The sequence below is a fragment of the Salvelinus alpinus genome, chromosome 25 (genome assembly GCF_045679555.1).
Source record: "Salvelinus alpinus chromosome 25, SLU_Salpinus.1, whole genome shotgun sequence".
NCBI classification, from domain to species: domain Eukaryota; kingdom Metazoa; phylum Chordata; class Actinopteri; order Salmoniformes; family Salmonidae; genus Salvelinus; species Salvelinus alpinus.
In genome coordinates, this window is record NC_092110.1 from 30,578,447 (window position 1) to 30,592,125 (window position 13,679).

General features: G+C 48.0%; 1 protein-coding gene across 1 annotated transcript in view; it reads right to left on the reverse strand.

Annotated features, from left to right (window-relative positions):
- LOC139553800 (kinesin-like protein KIF26B) overlaps positions 1-13,679 on the reverse strand; it is a 253,595-nt gene that overhangs the window by 77,930 nt on the left and 161,986 nt on the right. The window contains exons 12-16 of the mRNA XM_071366475.1: positions 6,424-6,595; positions 5,299-6,176; positions 4,954-5,086; positions 4,510-4,771; positions 1,758-4,346 (exon numbers count right to left, since the gene is read on the reverse strand). Coding sequence (XP_071222576.1) covers positions 1,758-4,346; positions 4,510-4,771; positions 4,954-5,086; positions 5,299-6,176; positions 6,424-6,595 — 4,034 coding nt within the window. The remainder of the gene's footprint in view (positions 1-1,757; positions 4,347-4,509; positions 4,772-4,953; positions 5,087-5,298; positions 6,177-6,423; positions 6,596-13,679) is intronic.

Consider the following 13,679-nt stretch of genomic DNA (forward strand, 5'->3'; position numbering starts at 1 on the left):
TGTTAGCTTGAAAGGCAGCTCGCTAGCAGCTAGGCTAGATGCTACGCTAAATAGCTGCTCAGACACGGCCTTGGTCAGCAGGATCACTGAACAGAGAGTAGCAGTCCCAGCAACTGATGCCAATTGTGTCGCGGGATCCAAACTCAAAAGTTAGCTACTAAGAAACTTTTCAAAACACTTTGAAAAGAACAAACTTTCCAAAACAACAAACTGGAATCTTCCTCGTTCCGCGTCTAAAATGTCTTTATTCCTTTGGAACTTTGTGATGTTTACTGTTGATTTTTATTATTGTTTATTATCTATTTCACTTGCTTTGCCAATGTAAACATGTGTTTCCCATGCCAAATAATACCTGAATTTAATTGAATTGAGAGAAAGAGAGAGTGAGAGAGAGAAAATACAATTTTCCAGAAAAAAAAGCAACCATACATAAGACCCTTAACTGGAAACCTATGTAACATATTTTCCCATGCAAGCCTCTCTCTATCCTCCATCCCCCTTCCTCTCTCTCTCTCTGCTAGAGCAGCCACAGGCAGGGTTCTGCTAGTCTAAATCAACCATAGACAAGCCTGATCACTGTTCCCTCTCACTGTACCTCTGGATGGTGGGGTGGGTGGGGGGTTGAGGGGATGTAGGGCAGCTTTGGAGGTAGAGGATGTCAAGGGGGCCCAGCCTACAAGGGGAGGAGGGTAAGGGAGGGGAGGAAGGGCGAGGTAGAGGAAGGGAGAAGTAGAGGAAGGGAGAGAGAGCAAGGTAGAGGGAGAGAGAGCAAGGTAGAGGGAGGAAGGAAGGGAGAGGGAGGGAGGAGGAAGGGAGAGGGAGGAAATAAGGGAGAGGGAGGAAGGGAGAGAGAGGAAGGGAGAGAGAGGAAGGAAGGAGGAAGGGAGAGGGAGGAAGGAAGGGAGAGATAGGAAGGGAGTGAGAGGAAGGGAGAGATAGGAAGGGAGAGATAGGAAGGGAGAGATAGGAAGGGAGAGAGGGAAAGAGAGGGAGGAATGAAGAGGGTACATTGGTTTCCTGGGTCCACCCACCATGGAACCCTGCCGTCTGTCTGCCCAAAGAGACCACTCTCACTACCAACCTCTCAGGAGAGAGGGAGGGATGAGGTGATGAAGAGAGGTGAAACTGAATATTGTTATTTTTTTCTATTCAAGACAGAGTATGCACTGGAGGTTGAGTATGTGAATGCTAGCTATGTTACTAGGGTTCGTGTTAGTTTAACCATTTGTTGAACATCTATGAACCATCTGTAATGGGACTGAGCAAATAAAGTGTTAACCGTTTAATAAAGAAGTAAAAAAGACAATTTCAGTGGTGTATATAAATGGAACAGAAAAAAAAAAAAAAGGAAAGGAAGCCCTATGAGCAAAAGATATAACTGGGAAGCAGTATTAATATAACTGGGAAGCAGTATTAATATAACTGGGAAGCAGTATTAATATAACTGGGAAGCAGTATTAATATCACTGGGAAGCAGTATTAATATCACTGGGAAGCAGTATTAATATAACTGGGAAGCAGTATTAATATCACTGGGAAGCAGTATTAATATCACTGGGAAGCAGTATTAATATAACTGGGAAGCAGTATTAATATAACTGGGAAGCAGTATTAATATAACTGGGAAGCAGTATTAATATAACTGGGAAGCAGTATTAATATAACTGGGAAGCAGTATTAATATAACTGGGAAGTAGTATTAATATAACTGGGAAGCAGTATTAATATAACTGGGAAACAGTATTAAAGGAGCTGACCTGTGCTGTTGTTCTTCTTCTTGTTGTTCTTGAGGCTGCGGCGGCTGCTGCTGGTGGCTGAGCTGTGTTCGCTCAGAGAGTCCTGGGCAGAGGAGGTGCTTCCTGTGGCCTCGCTGTCCCTCAACATGCTCTCATAGCCACTGCTGCCCCCGCTGTGGTAGAACAGGGCTGTCTTCCCCATGGCCGGGGGCAGCTCTCCACTCAGAACACTGCTGTTGTCACTGGCATGACCGCTGCTGCAGCGATGCGGCCGCCTGGGCGCTGTGATCTTACTGTAGGGAGACGGGAGGGTGTGGACTACCAAAGGTCTCTCCTCTCCCTGTGCCCCGACACCACCTCCACCACCTCCACCCCCTCCAGCGCCCCTCTCCTCCCCAGCCTCGGAGCTTCCTCCTCGGTTGTGACCAGCGGATCGAGAGCCTCCGCTGCCCTGGAGCAGCTCGGAGATGCGTCCGTTGACGGCTCTCAGAGGCAGCTTGGCGGCCAGGTCTCCCCCTCGGTTGCGACTCAGAGACTGGGTGGACCAGGAGCCAGAGCTGGGTGCCTGGTTCTGTCCCTGACCGTGGGTGGAGGTCTGACCCTGAGCCTGGGGCTTGCCGTTGGGAGGCAGACTGGAGCTGCGGTTGACAGACTGGGGCAGAGACTTGGTGGAGAAGCTGAGTGTCTTGGTGCTGGAGGCTGACAGGCTCCGGGCCTTAGGGCTGGCCATCAGGAGCTTGCTGACCGCTGAGATCTTGGACTGGCTCGACTTGGGTGACTGGGGAGCGCTGCCAGGGCTGTTCCCGGAACCGTTTCCTTTAGGGGAGGAGGATGACAATGAGCCGCCACGGGTGAGGCTGTGTCCGGTACGGGGCATGGTGCAGTCCCCCCTCCCCCCTCCGGCTGCCACCTTCCAGCCCAAGGAGCTGAGGGCCTCCCCCCTCTCCAAAGAGAGGCAGTCGTAGTGGGGGCCATGAGAGCTGTGACCTCCATGGGACCGACCCAGAGAGTTGGTTCTGTTAGCCAGTTGCTCTAGTTTAGCACTGAATAACCTGCTGCTCTCCACATTACACCCCTTCTGTTTCCCTCCACCTCCTCCAAGCACGCCCAGGTCCTCCGGGGTACTCCTCAAGAAGGAGAGGCCATGGCTGGCTGCGTGCATGGGGCTGAGGGGGCCTCCTGCCCTGTTCTTCTGGTCCAGACTGGACTTGCGTACTGGTGGCAGCGGTGGGATACCTTTCTGGCGGGAAAACAAGCCATGTTTCCCGGAATACCCCCTTCGGTCCAGGGTCGCCCTGGGACTACAGGGGGTGGAGGAGGTGACCCCCAGGCCTCGGTACTCCCCTCCTCCTCCGTTAGCGTCGTAGCGGAGTGGGTCCTCATATAGGCCGTCGTGGCGGTTGAGCCGGTGCCAGCCACGGGGCAGACTGGCGGTGCGCAGGATGTCGGCAGAGTAGACAGGAGTCACCAGACACTCCCCAGAACTGACCAGCACCATCTCAGAGCTGTCCACTACCCTCTTACAGGAGTCTGGAGAGGAGATGGCCTCCCCGCTGCTGGAGCTGTGACGGTCCCCTCCATAGCCACTGTCCACCCTACTGGCCCTATCGCCCTGGGGCCAGGCCTGGCTGCTCTTAGCTGGGTCTGTCTTGACTGGTGGATCCACCACCCACTTCTCTGGCTTCACCTCACACACCAGCTCCTTGGGCCTCACGTCCACCCCGTCTCTCTTCATCCAGGGGTCATCGAAGCTGAGCTCGCTGGACATGGAGGCCAGGACCAGGGCTGGGGCAGTCTTGGCTGGGTCCTTGGGCAGCAGGTGAGTCCTGGTAAGGGAGGAGAGTATGACCATGGGTTTGACGGCCACACAGGGGTGGACTGTAATGTTGGTCTTGAAGGGGAGGAAGTTGCTGGAGGCCCCCAGGGTCTGCATGTCAGAGAGGGAGATGGTGGTCTTACCCAGGGAGGGGGGCAGTCTCTTCAGCCTCTCTTTAGTCTCTTTCCCTTTTACATCTCCAGACAATGCTATTTCACTCTCAGGAGTCTTCCTTCGTCCATAACCCAAGGACGCCTCGTCCTGCTCCTTTGCCCCACAGAGAGGGACCTGTGTGGGGTCTGGTTCGGCCAGAGCCTCCCCGTGTCCATGAGACTGGCTGAAGCTGTGCAGAGATTGATCTCCGTCGCTAACAACACTCAGGTCACTTAGCCACGATGAGATGGATGACCGTCGGCTAGGCACCGCCGCCATCGCCTCTCCTTCCACATGAAGCTTTGCCATGCTGACCTCCGCCATGGCGATCACTCCGGCGACGGAGGCGGTTGTTATGGGGATCACCCTGGTGGTCGTAGCAACGACAGTAGTGTTGATTCCATAGCGCTCCAGGTCCTCGCTGATGCTGCTGTTGATGGAGATAGGGCGGGACCCCGAGTCCAGGGCAGTGACGGAACAGTCGCTGCTGAAGCTAATGATGCTGGTGGGACGGCCGCCACTCTCCAGCAGGCCCCGGACCTCCAGCCCCTCCTTACACCCCAGGGTGAACACCAGCTCGTCTTCCTCCAGAGAGCTAGGGTCGGCTGGGATGGAGGAGTGGTTGGGGGCTGGAGCTGGGGCTATGGGAGGTAGTCGAGAGATGGGAAGAAGAAAGAGGGAACAGACAAGGAAAGGACAGCAGGGAAAAAGAGAGAAAATGTAAGGAAACCAGTATCATACGTGAAAACTTTCTTCAAAAACGATTGTATCAGTCACAGTAACAGAATGAAGAGTAAGACTTACTATCCCTGCGTCCATCCAGAGGAATCTGAGGAACATTCTCATCACACAGCGTGTCAGCCGACCCCAGGCTAGCAGACGAGGAGTTGGTCCGTTTGAGGACCCAGGGACTCATCCCCGCGGGGGAGGTTCTGGACAGGGACACCGGCTGCAGCAGGGACTCTGTAGAGGACCTCACACTGTCTGCAGCCAGGCTGTCTGCAGTAGACAGACTCTGGCAGGACAAGGGGGGCGTTCCCGGCATCACACCCTTCTGGGTGTAAACCTGGATAATAATCATTATCATATATTGGATTATGTAGCTCTTTTCAATGACCCAAAGATGCTTTACGGTGATGCAGTACATTTTCATGAAAATGCATTTTATGAGGTCAGTGTTAAAACTCAACACAATAATTGTATAAATACAACCAAAGACAGTAGAGGTGTCAAAGCTAGATAGTGTACCTTGCAGCGCTGTGAGGGTGAGGAGGGAGGTCTGTAGTCAGAGGTCTTGGTAAGAGATGCGATGCCCAGCCGAGGAGAGCCCAGGGGGCGGGGCTTACCATCACTGCTACTGCCCGCGCTCAGAGACTCACGACTGTCAATCAAATAAAAAGGAATAGAAATATAAAAAAATGGAAGATATTAAGAACAAACATACCTTCAAGATACATAAAAATTATAAATCAGTTGATAAAATTATACAAATGTAATGTAGGTTTTGTGTTGTGTTTCGTGTGGATTCCAGAGAGTAGCTGTTGCAGTGTAACAGCTAATGGGGATCCAAACAAACAAACAAATAGTTCTTACCTGTCATGGAGGCTGGCACTCTTGGCCCTCTGTAGAGGGTTGGTGTTGGTATGTCCTGCTCCACTGCTACCCGTCACACTGCAGCTGCCGGTCAGGCTCAGACTCTCTATCATGGTCTGGGCCAGTTCTGCCTCCTCCACCACCTCCCTGATCTCCTGGAGCTGCTGGTCGTTGGACATCCTCCTGAGGGGCTCTACTTTCTCCACCCCCCCTCCTTTACGCTCCGTCTCAGACCCTGGGGGAACCAGGGTGTCGGGCTTAGCCCCCCTGTTAGCCGGCACCTCCTCGAAGGGGAGCTTTGCCACCTCCTCGCTCCCGTCGATACACTCCAGACGCTCCTGCAGCTCAGCGAAGGTGTTGCACTTCAGGCACTCCGCCCCTTCCTCTGGCACGGGGGGCAGGGGATGACCCAGGGGCTGGAGGAGAGGGAGTGGGGGCTGGAGGAGGGGGAGCGGGGGCTGGTTGACGGCGTTGAGGGGCTCGGTAGGCAGGGTAGTGGGCTGGGTGTGTGTCTGTGTAGGGACAAGCTGAGCCTGGGGGAGTACTGTCTGCTGCTGCTGCAGAGGCGGCGTAGTCGGCTCGACGCCAGACTCGGCTTTGCTCTTCAGCAAAATAGGGATGATGGGGACGAACTCTGGCGGTCCCTCATTGTCGGTCAGCTCACGGTCCGAGATGGCACCCCCATTGGGACCCACATAGATGACAGTGTCACAGGACTGCTCGCTGCTGGAGTAGTTGTCTGGGTCGCTGGAGAGGTGCAGCAGAGGCAGGTCTGAGTCTGCAGAGCTACGGGAGTGGAACGGTCTCAGGTGAGTGGGGCGACGCATACGCCCCTCCTCACACGAACTCTCACCCCCTGACGAACTGGACGTGTATTGCTGAAAGAGAGAGGGGGATGTGAAAATGGATGAGAGAAAAAAACATTTGTTTAAATAAACCAATTAGAATTTAATTGACCTATCATTGTAATACTGTCATCAAGTTACATTAATACGGAAAGTAAACTTCTTTACTGAAATATCAATACGGACATATAGAAAAAAGAACTGAAAAAGAACTGTGAAATGTATTAGCAATGTAATGTACTGGTTGTTTGAATGACTGATTAACTGATCATGTATGTACCATGCTGACTTTGGTCTTCTTCTTCTTCATGCGGAGGAGGCGCGAGGCGATCTGGATCGTGGAGAGCGTGTCAGAGAAGTTGCTAGGCGACGAGGAGATGTGAGCGATCATGGTAGTCCGGCAGTTCATGTTGCCCAGCGACTCTCTCAGTAGCATGGACAGCTTACTGTCCCTAGAACACACACACGTTACATCACACACACACACAAACACAGGCATAAGCACACATACAGTACGTACGGGAGGTTTTCCAATGCCTCACTAAGAAGGGCACTGATTGGTAGATGTGTAAAAAATAAAAAAGCAGACATTGAATATCCTTTTGAGCATGAAGAAGTTATTATGTTTCACTTTGGATGGTGTATCAATACACTCAGTCACTACAAAGATACAGGCGTCCTTCCTAACTCAGTTGCCGGAGAGGAAGGAGACCGCTCAGGGATTTCACCATGAGGCCAATGGTGACTTTAAAACAGTTAGAGGGTTTAATGGTTGTGATAGGAGAAAACTGAGGATGGATCAACAACATTGTAGTTACTCCACAATACTAACCTAAATGACAGAGTGAAAAGAAGGAAGTACAGAATACAAATATTCCAAAACATACATCCTGTTTGCAACAAGGCCCTAAAGAAATACTGTGAAAAATGTGGCAAAGCAATTTACTTGAGTGTTATGTTTGGGGCAAATCCAAAACAACACATTACTGATTACTACTCTCCATATTTTCAAGCAAAGTGGTGGCTGCATCATGTTATGGGTATGCTTGTAATCATTAATGACTGGGGAGTTTTTTAGGATAAAAAATAAATGGAATGGAGCTAAGCACATGCAAAATCCTAGAGGGAAACCTGGTTCAGTCTGCTTTCCACCAGACACTGGAAGATTAATTCACCTTTCAGCAGCACAATAACCTAAAACACAAGGCCAAATCTACACTGAAGTTGCTTACCAAGAAGACAGTGAATATTCCTGAGTGGCCGAGTTAAATCTACTTGAAAATCTATGGCAAGACCTGAAAATGACTCCGGAGATGCGAAGGTTGAGAGCCATGCGTCCTCCGAAACACAACCCATAAGCCGCACTGCTTCTTGACACAATGCTCGTTTAACCCGGAAGCCAGGCGCACCAATGTGTCGGAGGAAACACCGTACACCTGGGAACCGTGTCAGTGAGCATGCGCCCGGCCCGCCACAGGAGTCTCTAGAGCGCGATGGGACAAGGAAATCTCAGCCTGCCAACACCCTCCCCTAACCTGGACAACGCTGGGCCAATTGTGCGTCGCATCATGGGTCTCCCGGTCGCAGCCGGCTGCGGCACAGCCCGGGATCGAACCCGGATCTGTAGTGACGCCTCAAGCACTGCGATGCTGTGTCTTAGACCGCTGCGGCACTCGGGAGGCCCAGGGGTGTGAATACTTATGTAAATTTGATATTTCTGCATTTCATTTTCAATACATTTGTAAACATTTCAAAAAATGTTTTCACTTCCTCATTATGGGTTATTGTGTGTAGATGGTGGAGAGGAAAAACATTTCATCCATTTTGAATTCAGGCTGTAACAACAAAATGTGGAAAAGGTCAAGGGATGTGAATACTTTTTGAAGGCACTGTAGCTACTTTTTTGAGGATAAATGTACTTACTATGACTGTGATATGGTTGTCCCACCTAGCTACCTTAAGATGACCTCCAGATCAGAGCATTAGCTCCAGTGAATCTCCCTGGCTGGAGCAGATGGGACAGGGGCTACAGGTAGGACTGTGTGTCTATTTAACGCTCTCCCTGTCCTGTTTGTTAGTTATAGGGTTAATTGTCTCTGTGTGTGTGTGTGTAATGTGTATACACGTGTTAACTTCTGTACGCTGTTTGGGACCCTCGGGGCTGAATGGAGCTCAGGTTCCTCTGTGGCTCAATACCTCATGCTGCTGTCCTCCTTTTATAAAAACACAGCCCCCAGCCAGCCAGCTCCCATCCCCACCGCGCACACACACACACACACACACACACACACACACACACACACACACACACACACACACACACACACACACACACACACACACACACACACACACACACACACACACACACACACACACACACACACACACACACACACACACACACACACACACACACACACACACAGCTATCCCATCCTTTTTTCTCAGATATCTCCCTCTTTTCATCTCCTCAACTATCCTCCATATTCTCCTCTCCTCTTTCTCCCTTTTATCGTACATGATGTCGTCTTTTTCTCCTTCTCTGTAGCTCGGTTTCCATCCAATTGGCGACAGATGTGAATATTCTCAAATCTGCATAAATAAAATATGCACATTTTCCCACCAGAGATGCGTTTCCATTAAATTGACTTGTTGCGGATAAAAGTCTGCGTGTGATGACGTAGTGAACATAAACATTACTTGTGTGGTCAAATTCCCATGTATCGAATAAAAAAGACAAGTTTTCAACTCTACTGATGGTTTTCTCACAGAAAATGTTGCGTTATATATGCACCCACTGGCCTCGGCTCTAACCAACAGCTGGCAGATACAGTGCAGGTATAGCAGGTATAGCCTACTACATGATGAGATTACTATGGACAAAAGAGACAGATTTTATTTGTCAAATGGCAGCCAAGCATCATGTCACCAGAATAAAACCCTGGATAGTTATCAGAAAGGAGCATCAAGCTCATCACCGTATACTTTCACCTCCCTGTGAAGTTCATCCTAACTCATTTAATCTGTAGCCTAATAAACTGCATGGTTTCCCAAGTCGTAGTGGGAGGACCACACACCATGTCATCGCGTGACTCCAAGTTTACTTCAGTATGATGGTTATTATATAAATATTTGAAAGCATTACCACCTCCATATCTCGCATTAATACATTTTACCGACACATAAAGATCCCACCTTTTTTAGCGTATTTTGTTTGGTCAACATTTTTCCTCTGACATTTACTTGCATAAAAAGGTTGGATGGAAACCTGGTTACTGCCCCATTTCTCTCCCACCCTCTCCCTGTTTCTCTCTCTCCCCTTCGCTCTCTCTTTCTCCCACCTTCTCTCTCCATCCCTCTCTCTTTGCCTTTCTCTCTCTCTCTCTCTGCCTCATTGAGTCATGTCATTAGTCTTCATCAAATAAGCGTTGATAATTTTATCTTCCTCGTCTGACATTTCAATCATCTCTTAATTGATCTCATGAAGGAGGGTAGAAAAGAAAGAAAGAGGAAATGGAGCTGCGAGTATTTAAGTCTAATTAAATTAAGCATAAAATCAGTGATTTGTGCAGAACAGGTTTTATATTAATTTATGGTGCATTCCAGTAACTTACATTACACTCCCTGCAAATGGCCCCAAACTATAATTATGTATGTATGTATATATATATATATATATATGTGTGTGTGTGTGTGTGTGTGTGTGTGTGTGTGTGTGTGTGTGTGTGTGTGTGTGTGTGTGTGTGTGTGTGTGTGTGAGTGAGTGAGAATGTGTGAGAGAAAGAGAATGAATGAGAGAGAGAGCACATTCCTACTCATGCATGTACAGTGGGGAGAACAAGTATTTGATACACTGCCGATTTTGCAGGTTTTCCTACTTACAAAGCATGTAGAGGTCTGTCATTTTTATCATAGGTACACTTCAACTATGAGAGATGGAATCTAAAACAAAAATCCAGAAAATCACATTGTATGATTTTTAAGTAATTAATTTGCATTTTATTGCATGACATAAGTATTTGATACATCAGAAAAGCAGAACTTAATATTTGGTACAGAAACCTTTGTTTGCAATTACAGAGATCATACGTTTCCTGTAGTTCTTGACTAGGTTTGCACACACTGCAGCAGGGATTTTGGCCCACTCCTCCCTACAGATCTTCTCCAGATCCTTCAGGTTTCGGGGCTGTCGCTGGGCAATACGGACTTTCAGCTCCCTCCAAAGATTTTCTATTGGGTTCAGGTCTGGAGACTGGCTAGGCCACTCCAGGACCTTGAGATGCTTCTTACGGAGCCACTCCTTAGTTGCCATGAGTGTGTGCTTCGTGTCGTTGTCATGCTGGAAGACCCAGCCACGACCCATCTTCAATGCTCTTACTGAGGGAAGGAGGTTGTTGGCCAAGATCTCGCGATACATGGCCCCATCCATCCTCCCCTCAATACGGTGCAGTCGTCCTGTCCCCTTTGCAGAAAAGCATCCCCAAAGAATGATGTTTCCACCTCCATGCTTCACGGTTGGGATGGTGTTCTTGGGGTTGTACTCATACTTCTTCTTCCTCCAAACACGGCGAGTGGAGTTAGACCAAAAAGCTCTATTTTTGTCTCATCAGACCACATGACCTTCTCCCATTCCTCCTCTGGATCATCCAGATGGTCATTGGCAAACTTCAGACAGGCCTGGACATGCACTGGCTTAAGCAGGGGGACCTTGCGTGCGCTGCAGGATTTTAATCCATGACGGCGTAGTGTGTTACTAATGGTTTTCTTTGAGACTGTGGTCCCAGCTCTCTTCAGGTCATTGACCAGGTCCTGCCGTGTAGTTCTGGGCTGATCCCTCACCTTCCTCATGATCATTGATGCCCCACGAGGTGAAATCTTGCATGGAGCCCCAGACCGAGGGTGATTGACCGTCATCTTGAACTTCTTCCATTTTCTAATAATTGCGCCAACAGTTGTTTCCTTCTCACCAAGCTGCTTGCCTATTGTCCTGTAGCCCATCCCAGCCTTGTGCAGGTCTACAATTTTATCCCTGATGTCCTTACACAGCTCTCTGGTCTCGGCCATTGTGGAGAGGTTGGAATCTGTTTGATTGTGTGTGGACAGGTGTCTTTTATACAGGTAACGAGTTCAAACAGGTGCAGTTAATACAGGTAATGAGTGGAGAACAGGAGGGCTTCTTAAAGAAAAACTAACAGGTCTGTGAGAGCCGGAATTCTTACTGGTTGGTAGGTGATCAAATACTTATGTCATGCAATAAAATGCAAATTAATTATTTAAAAATCATACAATGTGATTTTCTGGATTTTTGTATTAGATTCCGTCTCTCACAGTTGAAGTGTACCTATGATAAAAATTACAGACCTCTACATGCTTTGTAAGTAGGAAAACCTGCAAAATTGGCAGTGTATCAAATACTTGTTCTCCCCACTGTATATGAGTGTATATGAGTGTGTGTGTGTGTGTGTGTATGAGTGTGTATATGTGTGTGTATGAGTGTATGTGTGTGTATGTGTGTATATGTGTGTGTATGTGTGTATATGAGTGTGTATATGGGTGTGTATGTGTGTATATGAGTGTGTATATGTGTGTGTATGTGTGTATATGAGTGTGTATGAGTGTGTATGTGTGTGTATATGAGTGTATATGTGTGTGTATGAGTGTGTATGTGTGTGTGTATGTGTGTGTGTGTGTGTGTTGTGTGTGTATATGTGTGTATATGAGTGTATATGTGTGTGTATGTGTGTATATGAGTGTGTATGAGTGTGTATGTGTGTGTATATGAGTGTGTATGCGTCCATGTGTGTAATGTTTACAGTTCCGGCTTAAAGCGGTGGGGTGCTTTGCAATGTAAATGCCGAGTTTGTGAATAAATTTGAGCGCTGAGCTATCTGCCCTGGAGGAGAGATGGAGGGAGAGGAGGAGAGCCTGCATATCCCCGGAAAACATTTAAATATGCACTCCACTGTTTCTTTCACAGCCTTTCTCCCCTGCTTTCGTTTCACTGCTTTCCTCCTTGTGCTCTTCTCTGCCTCTCTCTTTCCTTCAAACTCTCTCCTCTTTCACGTCAATCCACCCTCTCTCATGGTCTCGCTCCCTCTCTTCATGAAAAAACTCAACTAAAAACCTCTTTCCAGCATTCTCAGTTAAATGAATATGAAGCAGCATCTGTTATTGGGCTTTAAATCAACCCCACAGCAACCTACGCTTCTCTCTCTGCCCCCTCTGCTTCTCTCTCTGCCCCCTCTGCTTCTCTCTCTGCCCCCTCTGCTTCTCTCTCTGCCCCCTCTGCTTCTCTCTCTGCCCCCTCTGCTTCTCTCTCTGCCCCCTCTGCTCCTCTCTCTGCCCCCTCTGCTCCTCTCTCTGCCCCCTCTGCTCCTCTCTCTGCCCCTTCTGCTTCTCTCTCTGCCCCCTCTGCTTCTCTCTCTGCCCCCTCTGCTTCTCTCTCTGCCCCCTCTGCTTCTCTCTCTGCCCCCTCTCCTTCTCTCTCTGCCCCCTCTGCTTCTCTCTCTGCCCCCTCTGCTTCTCTCTCTGCCCCCTCTGCTTCTCTCTCTCGCTCTTGCACTCCCCCCCCCTCTCCTTCTCTCTCTCGCTCTTGCACCCCCCCCCTCTGTCTCTCTCTCTCTCCCTTCAGCAAGCATTAAGCCACACTGATCAGATCATAGAGAAAATGTCATTCTGTACATTATTAATATAGAATTCATGTTAGTTATGCAGAATTAAGCAGGGGCATACAGGAATCATTGTGCTCGTGTGTGGAATGATCTGCATATTTAAGCTTTCTGTCTCATTAATATATCTACAATCATTAGCAGGTTTAAACCCAACTGTATTCATATGTTTAAAGTGTAATATTAATATTACATTGATGTGATATATTGGGTTGGATATCTAGGCTGCGTTTACACAGGCAGCCCAATTCTGATCTTTTGCCTAACTATTGTTAAAAGATCAATTAGCGGCAAAAGATCAGAATTGGGCTGCCTGGGTAAATGCAGCCATAGAGATCCCTAATAAGCCACTAGTGGCAGCTGACCCAGTCCCACTCAGTCCCAGGGTTAGGGTTATTTAGGGAAGGCCAAGTCTCTAAACAAGTCCTATAGATTAGTATGAAATAGATGTTAAGAAGAACTAGCTAACTGTGTCTGACTGATATTATAAGGCCATTGAATCTAACCTCCAAGAGGTCCTCAGTGACACACACACTCACAGATGAATACATACTCACACACATATCCATACTAGTGTTGAGCGATTCGTGCTTTTTGAGGTCAGTTCGGTTTTGGTTTGACTATTAGAAAATCAGAAGGGTTTCGATTTATTTTTTTTATTTTTTTTTACATTAAATGCATTAGAAAATAATGACATTACAATGATTCTATGTTTTTTTTAATGGAAATTCAAGGTGAACATTCAATTGCCAAAACATAAAAAAATATTAAATATTCTCTGTCAGGTCCACATTGGGTTTCACAGACAAAAGTAGAACAATATTAAATTAATATGAAATCATAATACTTGGTTTTTATTTGATTA